At 33.4% G+C, this 16364-nt stretch overlaps 1 protein-coding gene across 1 annotated transcript in view; it reads right to left on the bottom strand.

Moving 5' to 3' along the window:
- The window catches only part of TSGA10 (testis specific 10), a 123061-nt gene that overhangs the window by 92009 nt on the left and 14688 nt on the right, over window positions 1-16364 (bottom strand). The window contains exons 4-9 of the mRNA XM_055327980.1: window positions 13179-13244; window positions 12008-12175; window positions 11452-11607; window positions 9375-9545; window positions 9216-9293; window positions 8129-8280 (exon numbers count right to left, since the gene is read on the bottom strand). Of these exons, the coding sequence (XP_055183955.1) occupies window positions 8129-8280; window positions 9216-9293; window positions 9375-9545; window positions 11452-11607; window positions 12008-12175; window positions 13179-13244 (791 nt within the window). The remainder of the gene's footprint in view (window positions 1-8128; window positions 8281-9215; window positions 9294-9374; window positions 9546-11451; window positions 11608-12007; window positions 12176-13178; window positions 13245-16364) is intronic.

The raw sequence follows: 16364 nt of genomic DNA, 5'->3' as shown, positions 1-16364 counted from the left end.
ACTGATCATCTTTGTCAAATGTTGCTGATAGGTTAAATAAAATGAAGACTGGGGTCTGACACTGAATTGAGCAACATGAAAATAAAGATTACCTTGAAAAAAGTTTTCATAGGGGCAGCCCCGGTGGCGCAGCGGTTTAGCGCCGCCTGCAGCCCAGGGTGTGATCCTGGAGACCCTGGATCAAGTCCCATGTCAGGCTCTCTGCATGGTGCCTGCTTCTGTCTCTGCCTGTGTCTCTGCCTCTCTCTCTCTCTCTCTCTGTGTCTCTATGAATAAAGTCTTAAAAAAAAAGTTTTCATAGAATGATGAGAGAAAAAGGGAGATTATAGTAGGTTTAAAAGAACATCCAAAAAAAAAAATAAAAGAACAAATGCAAGACGCTGGAGCCAGAAATTTAGACAACTCTTTCAATAAAATCTCTGTAAATAAGACACAAAATTTAGTACAAATACATAATGTATCTGAATAACATGATTACAAATCTGAACTAAGGACAAATACAAAAACACTGCACCTAACTACTTCAGAATTAAGAAATTTCTCAAGTATACACAGAAAATTACCAAACATTGACCATTGTGTAGACGGCAACACATTTCAGAAATCTGAAATCTAGTATGTTCTGCAAAATTATTTAATTAGCAAAAAGTCAATAAAAAAATTAGTGAAAGTTCATTATGTTTTTGGTTACTTAAAATCACACTAAAAAATAACCAATAGGGGAGCCCAGGTGGCTCAGTGGTTCAGCATCGCCTTCAGCCCAGGGCGTGATCCTGGAGACCCGGGATCAAGTCCCACGTCAGGCTCCCTGCATGGAGCCTGCATCTCCCTCTGCCTGCGTCTCTGCCTCTCTCTCTCTCTCTCTCTCTCTCTCTCTCTCTTATGAATAAATAAATAAAAATCTTTAAAAAAAAAACCCAACAGATCAAGTAAGAAGTAATGATGAAAATCAGAAAACATTTTTTAAAGGTTTTATTTATTTATGTCTGAGAGAGAGAGAGAGAGAGAGAGAAAGATCCCCTCTGGCTCTGACAGGGGGAAAGTAATTATTACGAAATATGCCCAGAGCATTCTCTATAAATAAGAGCTTACTCTTCAAGTAAAAAGACTTAACCAAGCCTTATCCAAGCTATAAAAGGACATTTCTGCCACCTTACCCTCTCTAGCCTTCCTGTTTTACATAAGTGGATAAAAAAATAAAATAAAATAAAAGTTACAACAGTGGAAAAACACTTGTAAACATCATAGCCCAGAGACACAGGTCCACTAAAAGACTTAAATGTAAGTGTAAGACTAGAGAACATGTTGCCCTCTCTCACCTTAACACCACACTAACAGGGCTCCATGATAATAACAGTGAATTACAACCCCAGAGCTGCAAGATGCACACTGAGGAAGGGTACTCAAGGAAGCTTAAAGTCAAAAGGAGAAACAACAATCAGGACAAGAGAGGAATTTGAAGTCCCTGGCACCTACATCTACCACAAACATTGAACACAGCTCAATCGCCAGCCAAATTAACATAAACATTCACACTAAAGGCTTACTTACTTCAGTTAACACTCAATACAGTATGTGTGGCTTCAACAAAAAAATTAGGAGCCATGCCAAAAGTCAAAAACACAACCTGAAGGATAAAACCAGACTCAAATATAGTACAAACATGGGAATTATCAGACAGGAAACTTTAAATAACTATGACTAATTCTTAAGGACACTAATGGAAAAAGTAGACAATATGCAGTAACAGGTAGGTAACAATAAACAGAGATGGAAACTCTGAAAGAAAAGGAAATGCTAGAAAGCAAAAGACGTGACAAAAACGAAGAATGCTTTTGATGGTCTTGTCAGTAGTTTGGACACAGCCAAGCATAAATCATTGAGCTTAAAAACAGGTCAATAAAAACTTCCCAAACTGAAACGCAAAAAGAAAAACAAAAACAAAAACAGAACAGAACACCAAGAACTGTGAGTATTAACTGAAATACCAAAAGGAGAAAAAAGAAGAGAACAAGAGCCTAAGAAATATTTGAAGTAATTATAAAATAAATTCATGAGGATGAAAAGTACAATATAGGGAATATAGTCAATATTATAATAACTGTACAGTGATCTATGGTAACTACACTCATTGTGGTGAACATTTCATAAGGTATATAGTGTCAAATCACTATGTTTACACTTAAATATAAATCAACTATACTTCAATTTAAAAAAATGTTTTAAGTAATAATGGCCTAGAACTTCCCAAAATTAATGCACAGTATCTACAGGAAGGGAACTATAAAACAATGATGAAAGAAATTAAAGATCTGAATAAATGGAGAAATATTCCATGTTGATGGATTGAAACATTCCGTATTAAGATACTCGTTCTCCCCAACCTGATTCAGTGCAAATCCAGTTAAAATCTCAGAAAGCTATTTTATAGGTATTTATTTTAGAGAGGTATGGATTCTAAATTTTATATGGAAAGGCAAAAGACTGAAAATAGCCAATACACTTCCAATGAAGAGAAAGTTGGAGGATTCACACTACCTAGTTTCAAGACTTACTATATAGTATAGTAATCAAGACAGCATTGTTTGGCAAAAGAATGCTCAAAATAGATCAATGGAACAAAATAGAGATCCCACACAAATATAAGCAATTGATCTTTGATAAAGGAGCAAAGACAATACAGAAAGGCTAGTATTTCAACAAATGATGCTAGAACAATTTCAAGACACCCATATGCAAATTAAGTGAACTGAACTTACATCTCTCACAGAATTAACATAGATCATTGAACTTAAGCATAAGATGCAAAACTATACAACTTCTAGGAGAAAACATAGGAGAAAAATATGCACCCTTGGTTTTGATAATGAGTTTTTAAATACAACACCAAAAATACGATCCATGAAAGTATAAGGTAAAGTTGAACTTCATCAAAATTTAAAATTTCTGCTCTGCAAAAGGCACCATTAAAAGAATGAAAAGATAAGACATAGATAGGAAGTATGTATTTGCAAGCCACATATTTGATAACAACATGTATCCAAAATATTCAAAGAATTCTTAAAACTCAACAATAAGTAAACAAAAAATTGGAAAATGGGCAAAATATCTAAACAGATGCCTCACCAAAGAAAATATACAGATGGCAAGTAACAATATGAAAAGATACTCCACATAAATTGTCATTAGCAAATTAAAACAATGAGATATTGCTATACACCTATTATAATGGTTAAATACAAAAATGTGACAAACCAAATGCTAATAAGGATATGGAGCAACGGAAACTCTCACTCATTGCTGGTGGGAATGCAAAATGGTATAGTCACTTTGACAGAGTTGAACAGTTTCTTATAAAGCTTAATACAGTTTTACTCTATGATTCACCAATTGTGCCCCTAAGTATTTACTGAACTGATCTGAAAACCTCTGTCCACACAAAAGCCTGCATATGAAAGTTTGCAGCATGGGCCACCTGGGTGGCTCATTTGGTTAAGTGTCTGCTTTTGTCTCCGGTCATGATCCCAGGGTCCTGGGATGGAGCCCCACATTGGGCTCCCTGCTCAGCGGGAAGCCTGCTTCTTCCTCTCCCTCTGCCTACTGCTTCCCCTGCTTATGTTCTGTCTCTCTAACAAAGTGAATAAATAAAATCTTGAAAAAAAAAGAAAGAAAAAAAAAGAAAGCTTACAGCAGCTTTATTTATAATTGCCAAAAACTGGAAGCAACCAAGATGTCCTTTAATATGTGCATGGATAAACAGACTGTAGTACATACAGATGATAGATTATTATTCAATGATAAAAAGAAATAAGCTATCCAGGTATGAAAAAACATGAATGAACCTAAAATGCACATTACTAAGTGAAAGAAGCTAGTCTGAAAAGGTTGTACACTGTATGATCTCAATTATATGACGTTCTGGAAAAGGCAAACATTTCCTCAGCCAGGTGATCAAGGTCAAAATCAATGATAATAAATTTATGAACATTATGTACTCATAATACCATATATATATACACACACACACACACACACACACACACACACACATATCCTAAAATGGCATTTTACCTCTGTGACCACTCTCAAAAAGAAATTATCCAGTCTAATCATGACAAAAACAGCAGACAAACCCCAAATGAGAGACATTTTACATAATACCTGATCAGTATTCCTCAAAACTGTCAAGGTCATCAAAAACAAGGAAAGTATGAGGCTGTTATAGCCAAGAGAAGCCTAAGGAGACATGACAACTAAATGTAATTTTGTGTCCTGGATAGGATCCTGAACAGAAAAAGGACATTAGAGGAAAACTAAGGAAATCTGAATATAGTATGGACTTCAGTTAGTAATGTATCAAATAACTGATTCATTAATTGTAACAAATGTAATGTACTAGTGTAAGATGTTAATAGAGGAAATTGGTATGAGGTATGTAGGAACTCTACCATCTTCACAATTGCTCTGTTAATCTAAAACTTTTGAAAAATATTTATTATTATTTTTTAAAATTTATGATAGTCACAGAGAGAGAGAGAGAGAGAGAAAGAGAGAGAGAGAGAGAGAGACAGGCAGAAGGAGAAGCAGGCTCCATACACCGGGAGCCCGACGTGGGATTCGATCCTGGGTCTCCAGGATCGCGCCCTGGGCCAAAGGCAGGCGCCAAACCACTGCGCCACCCAGGGATCCCCTATTGTTTATTTTTAAAAACAATTGTATTTTCATATATAAGCAATAAGCAATCAGAAAGTGAAATTTAAAAATTCCACTTCCAACAGCATCAAAAAATAGGAAATAGAGATAAATTTGACAAAAGAAGTACAGGACCTATACACTAAAAACTACAAAACACTGCTGAGGAAAATTAAAGATCTAAACAATGGAGCAATATACTCTGCGAGTGGGATCTCTTCATATTCCTTAGATGTCACTTTTCCCAATTCCAATCAAATTCCCAAGCAGGTTTTTTTTTTTTTGTATACACTGTGAAACTGATTCTAAAATTAAAATAAAATACAACAGAATAGCCAAAACTACTTTGAGAAAGAACAAAGTTGGAGGACTAACATTACCTAATCTGAAGACCTTAAAAACACACACACACACACACAAAGTAATTGGCTGGGCTATATTGGGATCAAGATATATACATAGAACAATCAGACAAAATAGATCATCAAGAAAAGACCTATACATATATGGACAATTGACCTTCTACAAAATACAAAAACAATATAGCATAGAAAGGATAGTTTTTCAACAAATACTGGAACAACTGGATATCTTTATGCAAAAAAAAAAGTGAACTCTGATCTATATCTTGTACTATATACAAACTTTGAAATGGATAGCAGACTTAAACATTAAGAACTATAATGTAGGGCAGCCCGAGTGGCTCAGCAGTTTAGCACTGCCTTCAGCCCAGGGTGTGATCCTGGGGACCCAGGATCGAGTTCCATGTCAGGCTCCCTGCCTGGAGCCTGCTTCCCCCTCTGCCTGCGTCTCTGCCTCTCTCCCTCTCTCTCCTCTCTGTGTTTCTTGTGAATAAATAAATAAAATCTTAAAAAAAAAAGAACTATAACACTGCTAGAAGAAAACACAGAAGAAAAATTTAGTGACCTTATGCTTGACAACAATTTCTTTAAAAGAATACAAAAAGCTGAATATAATTTTTTTTAAAAATCAATAAATTTCACTTAATCAAAATGGAAAGCATTTGCTTTTTAAAACACACTTAATAAAAAGGTAAGCCACATAGTGGGGAAAACCTGCAAAATATACCTGACATAGGACTTAGAATATAGAAAGGACTTTTACAATTTGATAACAATATAAACAATTCAATAGAAGTGTGCAAAAGATTTGAATAGACACTACAGAAGATAAATGTATGGTACATAAGCACATGCACAGATGCTCAAAATCATTAGTCATTAGGGAAGGCAAATTAAAACCATAATACATACCTATTATAATGGTTAAGATTAAAAGATAATGCATACCGAGTGTTGAGATGAGGCTACAGAACACCTGCAACACTCATACACTATTGGTGTAAATGTAAAATAAAACAGTACAGACACCTTGGAAAATAGTTTAATATATTCTTCAAAAGTTAAACATTTATCCATCACATGATTCAGTTACTGTACTCTTATGTACTTCATCCAAGAAAAATAAAAGCTATGTCCAAACAAAGATTCACGTAAGAAGACACAAGAATGTTTTATTTGTTATAGCTCCAAACTGGAAACAACTGAAATGTCCATATATTCATAAAATGGAATACTTCAGCAACAGAAAAGAATAAACAGAAATAAATAAATAAATAAATAATAAATAAAAATAAAAGAATAAAGAATAAACAGAAAAGAATAATAAATAAAAATAAAAATAAAAAATAATAAATAAATAAATAAATAAATAAATAAATAAATAAATAAATAAAAATAAAAAAATAAAGAATAAACAGAAAAGAATAAATCAAACTATTGATGATAGTATATGGATAAATTTCAAAATAATTATGCTGAGGGAAAACAGTCCCTAAAAGAATATATACTATATGATTTCATTTATATAACATTTTAGAAAATCCAAACAAATCTCCAGGACAGAAGGCAAATCAGTGGTTGTTTAGGGATTGGCAGGATAGGTGAGAGGTTACAGAGAGAAATGAAGAAACTTTCAGGAATGATGGATAGGGCCACTATCTTAATTGTGCCAACAGTTTTACAGGTATATACACATACTTACCAAACTGAACACTTTAAACATGTGCAGTTTACTGAATGTATGTCAATTAGACTCTAATAATACTGTTAAAAGAAAACAAATGTATGCAAAAACCTTCCAAGTATCATATAACTATCTGATAGAATATTTTAATAAACTACTAAAATGCTTTCAAGGAACTTCTAATAATACTGGCAATGCTTATGATATACAATTAAGTGAGGCTGGCCAAATATGTAAGCTAATATAGAAAGACGTCAATTACATAGAAAGCTCATGTAACATGGACGGAAATATTCCTGGTTATAAAGAGATCTATATTAATAATAGTTTTCAGTGAGTTAGGGAATCATGGATGATTTAAATTATCTTCACTTTTTTTCTATTCTCCAGGGTTTTCTTTGTTATTGTTTTTGTGGCATTTTATTATTATTTTTATTTTACCTGAGCTTGCATTATCCTTTTAAATAGGAAATTTAAAACTAAATGAAGGAAAAATATGAGTGATTATCTGTCCTAACAAGTTATTCCAACATATGTATCACACACCCTTGAAAGATCAAAGAGAGGACTATCGGAGTTCATATGAAAATATGAACCAAGTATTACCTGTAGACTTAATAATATATTTCACACTCATATGAACTACTATTTTTCAAATGTTCAGATACACTGCAATTCAACATAACTGAATATGTAGAATGCTATCTTTCCCCTCAAAAGACACTAAAACTGCTAACATGGAGGTCTTCAAAAACTTATTCCCCTATACTTATTGCCTGTAGGTTGCTTTATTTGGAATTTCTCTGACTACCATACCAGTATGTAGGAAGGGTTAAGTACCAACTTGGCATTCAATTAACAGAGGTTCCATTATATGGTCCTACATGTTCAAACGCCAAAGTCAAATATGCTTGGTACCCAGACAGACTTTGTAAAAGCTATTTCAGTTAAACATTAGGCTTTCTGCAAATGTAAGATGGTTACCAGAAGTTTAATTCCTAGTTAACTATGGCACTACTAGGGACGCCTGGGTGGCTCAATGGATGAGCGTCTGCCTTTGGCTCAGAGCGTGATCCCAGAATGCCTGGTTAGAGTCCCACATCAGGCTCCCTGGATGGAGCCTGCTTCTCCCTCTGCTTATGTCTCTGCTTCTCTCTCTGTGTGTGTCTCTCATGAATAAATAAATAAAATCGTTAAAAAAAAGAAAAAGTATGACATTACCTGTCCATAAGGGAATTTGGGGAAATCATTTAATGTGTGCTGAGATTTCTACAAATGCTTCATAATAACCCTCTAAGAAATTAAAGTCAACAAATATTATCATTATAAAATACAAAAAGCAGATCTAGTAGTTATAGTAAACTAGTTGTTTAAAGGTAATTTAGTTTACCTCAAAGAATTATTCTCTGCCTTTTGTCTGCCAAGTTCACTTTCAGTGTCCATTGCCTTTCTTGCTAGTGATTTCATTTCTTTTTCCACAGTAGTTATGGTTTCCTTCATCAAAGTCATATTTGACATTTGCTCCATACGTTCATCATCAAGCTATACAAGTAGAATGACAAGGTTATTGCCACCACTAACAAAATCTTCCTGAGAGACATCCTTTCTTTGTGCAAACTGTGGCATATGACGAGATTTACACTAAGAGATGATTAGATTAGATTTGAATGTTGTGGAAGGCTGTATGGACAAAGTACTGTGGAAGACGAACAAGAACAAGCCACTGTACAACCTGTGCATAAAGCCTATCACAGTATATGCATCTACATTTTCAATCTGGTTCATTTTGACTGCAGCATATGTAACTTAACTTATTTGCAAAAGGATTTATTTGTTGTTAAACATTAACAAATTATACATATAAAAAGGAATTATGAAAAAAATGTTTCTCTCTCCTGAGTAATGTTTTCTCATTATAACGTAATACAGATGAATTTATAAATACATTCAATTAAATTTGGTAATAGAAAGTCAAATTCCCCTAATTTTGTTTATATAGTCATAACATCTCAAATACATATTCATAGCATCTAAAATTCTTGATTAGTAAAAAGTGATGCTTCACTTTTAAATTCAGCTTAAATACATTCTTCTCATTAATTTTAATTTCATAATACTTTCTTCTACTTTAGCTACCCTTTAGATAGAATAAAACAGTTTCTCTGTATCTGACAATGCTATCTTTAATAAAATAGGGAGATGAGAAAGTTGCTAAAATCTCACAGATGTATCCCTAATGGGTTTTTTAAAAGAACACACTTGCAACCCAACAGAAAAAAAGACTTTACTTGTATTTTTTTGGAAGGAAATAAATAATGAAAAAGTGATAATTTATACCATGCACACCATCTTAAATATTAAAGATTATTAACACTATCTTAGAAAAATAAAAGAGTTTCTCTGAATATGGAAAACAAGGGAAAGGGGGAAGCTACTGACAGTTTATAGCCGAAAGCACAAAAGTGATTTTTCTTTACGTTATGAACTGTACACTCCAGCTCCTCTATCCTTTGTTCCAAATGGGCCTTCTCATTAAATGCTGTCTCTTGGGCAATCTGTTTAAAAAAAAAAAAAATGTTTTCAATGTCACTCTACTGTGTTTCAGAAATGGTCATACAGATAAAATTTACCCAAACCTTTAGCCTTTCCCTCAGGCTATCTCGTTCTGTGGTCATTCTTCGTAAATCAGTGAAGGCTACATCTCTTTCAGTCTCCACCCGCCGGAGGATGGCATGTGCTGTTGTTGATTTAGGAGATTTACAGTTTTTCATCATTTCTCGTCGAAGTCGGGCAATTTCTTCTTGTGCCTATTATTTAAATATATAGACTTCTATTTAATAAACTTTAGAACAGACATAAATACAGCTATCTTATATCAAGCCAATTAAATACAACCCATATATATAAGTGCATGCAACATTTTTAAGTGAGCTTCTATAAATAAATGCAAATGATACCCAAAAATGCAAGTGAATGTGTAAAAAATAAAAGTTTGATTTATTATATCTTTGCTAAAAATTTTTTAAAATTTGGAGGCAATCAATGCCAAGAGAGAATGTCTTACTAAGAAATATGCATGTAATACACTCCATCCATTTTGTTATATAAATTTGGGTTCAACAAAATTCTATTTTAATAAATATTATACTGTTCCCATCCTTCTCTACATAAATATATATGCCATTTCCGTGTCCTGGCTACTTTTACTCTGACAGAAGGCCTATCAATCCTTACTGACAACCCAATATACTCTCTCATACTTGTTCAAACCACCCTCAAGTCCCAAACCTACTGGACACCTACAGGTGATTTCATATCCTACTGTGCTATTTAAAAGTCCCTAATCTTTCTTTCTCTTGATTTTGATCACTAACTATTCAGCTGGTCTCCAAGTCTCAGAGGAAGATATATTACCTCTCAATTTCCATAGCAAAGCCTTTACCAGAATCCTGGACCTCATCTCCTGAAATGTCTTCTAGGATACTCCTGACTCAATTACAACTGATCCTTGAACAACATGAGTTTGAACTTATATAAGGTCCACTTATACATAGATGTCTTCAATAAATACAATATATTACTATAAATGTATTTTCTCCTCCTTATGATTTTTTTACTAACATGTCCTCTAGATTATTTTATTGGAAGAGAAGTGTATAATACCTATATAAGAAACATGTTAATTGACTACATTATTGCTAAAGTTTCTGGTCAATGGACTAGTTACAATTAAATTCTGGGGAGTCGAAAGTTATACATAGATTTTCCAACTGAGCAAGAGGGTTGGCACCCATAGTCCCACTTTGTTCAAGACTCAACTGTATAATTATTTCCTCTCACTCTGAATAGCTCCCTCTCCACTGGCTCTTTCTTCCCTGCTTTCTACTAATACATGCCTCCTCTATCTTGAAAAATGTCATTTGACCTTGTTGCCCCATTTGCAATCCCATATCTCTTTTGCATTTGACATAATTTTTTCTTTAAGCACCATGGTTTGTACCCATTGCCTGCTCCTCGCACCTACCCTCCCACCCGAGTGTAAACTGCCTGATTCCTATACCTACATTTTTGCAGAATTTCAAAAAATGACCTCACTATATAGCCTTTTCTCAGTTCCCATTTTTGGTATTTGGTAACATTTGACATTGTCTCTAACACCAGGTTTTAGATTCTTTCCTCCCTTGGGCTTAATATTGTTCTACCTTAGTTTCTGATCCTCTTTATCTCTTTTAAAGGTTCCTCTGCCAATCGAAAAAAAAAAAAATCCCAACACTACATTTTGACTTCTCCATTCCTTTATAGCTTTCTCATTCTGAGACCTCATCTACTCTGAAGGCCATAAATTCACCTCTAAGAAGATAGGTTTCATTAAGAATATCTTAAGAATAAAGTAATTCCCAAATGTTATGTTAATTTGATTGGGAGATTTATTAATTTATTTTTAAAAAGATTTTATTTATTTATTCATGAGAGACAGAGCGAGAGAAGCGGAGACACAGGCAGAGGGAGAAGCAGGGTCCAAGCAGCGAGCCCAACGCAGGACTCAATCCTGGGACTCCAGGATCACAACCTGAGCCAAAGGTGGCGCTAAACCGCTGAGCCACCCAGGCTGCCCTGATTGGGAGATTTAAGCATTCTTAGAGAACTTAAAAAATTATTTGTCTCTGGAATTGATTATTATTAATTAGATATTTCATTTATAAATAAGTTTACCTGTTCATAAAGAAGAAAGGTCTTGTCTCTTTCAGATGTAAGAACCTTGACATTACCCTGAATTTCTGCCAAATGACGCTCATATTTTTCCAGCATGCATTTAAGTTCTTCACGGTCTCTTGTTGTCTTCAAAAGCTCGACATCACAGTTTGTACCCTACAGTTATTACATAAGAAATTTGAAATTCTTCTTTGACATGTGGTTCTAAAAATCAGTGCTACTAATAGCAGTACACAATCTCTACTCAAGCAAACATGACTATATAATGAAAGGAAATGATGAAAAAAAAAGTTAAAAAAATCACTCCTCTTTTAAAAAGTTTCATCCCAAATTGTTCCACATTTATCTGATTACCTCCCAACCATTACCAATACTAGTGATAAAGAATCAAATTCAATGAACCACTGTGCCATCAAAGAGATCTGTTTCCCCAATTCTTGGATATACCAATTCATGCCAAATCAAAATGAATTATTTACACATTACGTAAATCAAAGAACAAACGTTTGTGTTTGAGGAACAAACTCCAAAATATTTGTAAGTTTCCAAAACCTACCCGGGAAGATGGAGATGGGCGTCTTGGACTTTTAGATCTACTTCTGATCATCTTTCTCAAATTTTGAGCTTCACTCTTGTAGTAATCTCTGTCTGCTTCTAAAGTCTTGACAAAGGAATCAAGTCTGGAAGGAGATTTATTTTGTGCTTTTTCAGTCTCTAAAATTATCTTGCCAAGGAGGAAAAAATTGGGTCATTATTTCAAGTTAAACCATAGTATCATCTTCTAAATGAAAATTGAATAAACAGGGTCCTTAAAAAATAATAAATTTGGTATTATAAAAATAATTCATCTATACTCCTTAGAAAGCAGCTAGATGTCTTCTTTTTCTAGCATTTCTGAATGTACTATATTTTTATTTAACTGAAAGCACCTCAAATTTACTCAATAATTTTAAGAAAAAATGGTAAAGAAATTTCAGAGGCCAGAAATGTCCACAGATCTAGTTACAAGTCCTAGAAATTGAATACATTTACTTAGAAAACAAGAATGCTAATATTAAAACTTCTTTCATTGCATCTAAGTTTTATTCAATAATTGTTCAACAAATGAATAAATTAAATGAATGCTGGATATTCTATACTTGTATATACTTTCAAGTACATTCTCATTCACCTCAGAAGCATTTTTTCTTTTACAATCTTTATTTTACCAATACTTTATTGGGAGAAAATTACAGATATGCTTTCAGAGAGGGTGTTCCAAATATTTTAAATGATAGCATTAAATTATCTGAACAGAGCACTTTTTCATTTTTACATTGTTAGATAAAACAAAAACAAAAAACACATTACTCGGAATTAACATACAACATCTGACTTAATATTTATTACTAGGAGGAATAAAAGTTAATGTGTAAACAAATGCATCTTATATTTTGAGAATTAAATTATTCACAGTCATCATTCAATCAAGTAGTAGCTAAGGACACCAATAGAACCAACCAAAAGTTCTTTCCACCCCTAGGAAAGAAAGGTGTAACGATGAAATAGAGCAAGAACGGTAAGGCTCTTACAAATGGGAAGTGCCCTTGTACACCAGAGTGCTGATTTTAGAAAACATTTTTCATTGTTCACAAAATGCATGAGAGCTAAAACACATACATCATTTTTTTGTAGTCTAACAGAATAAAAATGATTCCTCAACCTACATTTATGAAAAACATACTTACAGATCTAAGCCTTTTAATTGTATCTTCCAATACTATTATATTATTTTGCTGGCAAATGAGTTCAATCTGAAAAATAAGTTTGAAAATTGTCATTTAGATTAAAAATACTTAAATTGTTATTTAGAAAATTGTTATTTAGATTAAAAATATTTAAACAAATTGAACTAAAAAGAGAACATCAAAGAAGGAAGCCACTCGAAACAACAGGTATTGGCAAGGATGTGGAGCAAAAGGAAACTTCATGCACCGTTGGGAATGCAAACTAGTGCAGAAACTGAAAACAATAAGAAGGTTCCCCCAAAATTAAAACTGTAACTACCTTGCGATCCAATAATTGCACTATTGGGTGTTTACCCAAAAAATACAAAAACACTAATTCAAAGGGATATATGCATCCCTATATCTATTGCAGTACTATTTACAATAGCCAAATTATGGAAACAGCCAAAGTAGTCATCGAAAAATGAATGGATATATATGTGGTTGTATACACACACACACACGCACACAAAATAGAATATTATGCAGTCATAAAAGGAATGAAATCTTGCCATTTGCAACATAGATGAAGCTAGAAAGCTAATGCTAAGGGAAATAAGTCAGAGAAAGACAAATACCATATGATTTCACTCATATGTGGAATTTGAGAAACAAAACAAACGAGCAAAGGAAAAAAAAGAGAGAGTGACAAACCAAGAAATAGTCTCTTAACCACAGAGAACAAACTGAGAGTTATCAGAGTGGGGTGTGGGTGGGATAGGTAAAAGATGGGATGGGGATTAAAGAGTACACCCAAGTGAGGAAAAAAAAATAAAATTAAAACTTAAAAAAGGAAGTCACTTAAAAATAAAAACATGTGGTGGATAATTTACAAAAGAAAAGATAATCTATTCTTTCTGTTCACCTACCTTTGGGTGGTAAAAGAACATAGGATGAAATACAGCATTTCCTTTCAATTAACCCATGTTTATTACCAAATAGTAATTGGTTATATTTTACCAAATTACTCCCTACAAACTGCAACAAAATGTTAATACTGATTATAATTCTATTTTTTTTTTTACTAATTATAATTCTAAAGATGATAATAGGGAAGACATAAAAGAATGGATAGGATAAAAGTTTTCCTCAATCACCAAAGTCAGAAGTGTTTGCTTTCTCCTCTGAACTCTAGATCAACCAAATTCATAAAATATTTTTTTGTATCAGTTTTAGGAAATCAAACATACCCAATCTTATAATATAGCTACCTGTAGTCATAATCATATATCTAGTATATGACTAGATTGCATATTTCTAGAGGACAGTAACTATATTTTTACACAAAGATCTATTTGATATAATCTATAAGTTGGCATATTAGTTTAATAAATTTATTTCTTAATTCATAAACCTTCCCCTCATTATTCTAAACTGTTTCCTGCTATATTTTAAATTTGACTTTTCTGGAATTATTGCTCCTCATTTGTTCTTTAGACCCAAGTTCTTTTTTAAGATTTCTCTGGCAGTCATATTTTTTTGTAGTTTATAAAATATTAAGGGTTAATGGTATGAAACAAAACTTATGTACAGTTTGGAAAAGCTAATGCAGTTTCCAACAGACAATTTTCAATGCTTTAATTTATACTATTATGTAGACATCAAAAAGAAATGGATCTATATTAAGTTATGTATAGAGATGCCCATATTAGTATAAAAACTCACACTGCCAAAAATTTTATCTGACACATTGCTATGAAAAAGAAATTTATACACACATATCCTAGATACAGATGGAACATAAGCAGTAATATGTAAACTGAGGAAGATAAGATTATGCCTAATTATAGCAAGATGTGATTACAATAAATGTTATTTTCTTCATTTCACGCTTCCACAAGGAAATTTTTATAATAAACATATATTACTTTTGCAGACATAAAAAACAATGCTAATTTCATTCCGAAAAACAAAATTACAACTGGTCCAAATAAAAAGATGCTAACTCAGTGTTTTCATTTATTTGACAAATGATTAATGAGAACCTACTGTGTGCCTGACATTGTGCTGGGGATAGCAGGGAATAAAACAGACAAAAAACCTATGCCCTCCATCTGCACCCCAATGTTTATAGCAGCAATGCCCACAATAGTCAAACTACGGGAAGAGCTCAGATGTCCAGATGAATGGATAAGGATGTAATGTGTGTGTGTGTATACATATATACACATACAATGGAGTACTACTAAGCCATCAAAAATGAAATCTTGCCATTTCCAACAACATGGATAGAACTAGAGGATATTATGCTAAGCGAAATAAGTCAATCAGAAAGACAACTGTCTTTTGATTTCACTCGTGTGGAATTTAAGAAACAAAACAGAGGAGCATAATGGAAGGGAGGGAAAAATAAAACAAGATGTAATCAGAGAAGGAGAAAAACTGTAAGAGACTCTTAACCCTCTTAACCATAGGAAACAAACTGAGGGTTGCTGGAGGGGAGGGGGGTAGGGGGATGGGATAACAGGGTGATGGGCATTAAGGAGGGCATGCGATGTAACAAGCACTGGGTGTTATATAAAACTGATGAATCACTGACCTCTACCTCTGAAACCAGTAATACATGTTAACTAAATGAATTTAAATTAAAAAAAAAAAGAAGAAAACCTCTGACCTCGTAGAACTTACATTCTAGTTGAAAAGAGAAAAATAAAATAGGTAAAATATATGACAGTTACTACCTTATTCAAAAAAATACATAATGAACATTCACATCTGTTCTAGGCAAATGAGATAAAAAAGTGAAAAAAAAAAACCACCAAAGATCTCTGCCTTTGGGGACCTTACATTCCAGCTGGGCAGACAGTAAAAAATAAATCTAAAAGGGATGCCTGGGTGGTTCAGTGGTTGAGCATCTTCCCTTCAGCTCAGGGCAAGATCTCGGAGTCCAGGATCAAGTCCCACATCGGGCTCCCTGCATGAAACCTCCTTCTCTTCCCACTGCCTGTGTCTCTGCTCTCTGTCTCTCATGAATCAATAAATAAAATCTTAAAAAAATAAAAACCTAACAAATTCTATAGTACATTGGGGGAAAAAAAGAACAGAGTTAAGATATTGGAAGTGTTTATGAAGGAACAGACTGGAATTTTAAATAGGGTTATCAGATAAGTCCTCGTTAAAAGGAGACCTGTGGGCACAGAGAAAGGG

The sequence above is a fragment of the Nyctereutes procyonoides genome, unplaced genomic scaffold (assembly GCF_905146905.1).
Source record: "Nyctereutes procyonoides isolate TBG_1078 unplaced genomic scaffold, NYPRO_anot_genome, whole genome shotgun sequence".
Taxonomy (NCBI): Eukaryota; Metazoa; Chordata; class Mammalia; order Carnivora; family Canidae; genus Nyctereutes; species Nyctereutes procyonoides.
Note: the sequence above shows the minus strand (reverse complement) of the source record. Positions and strands in the feature narration are given on the sequence as shown.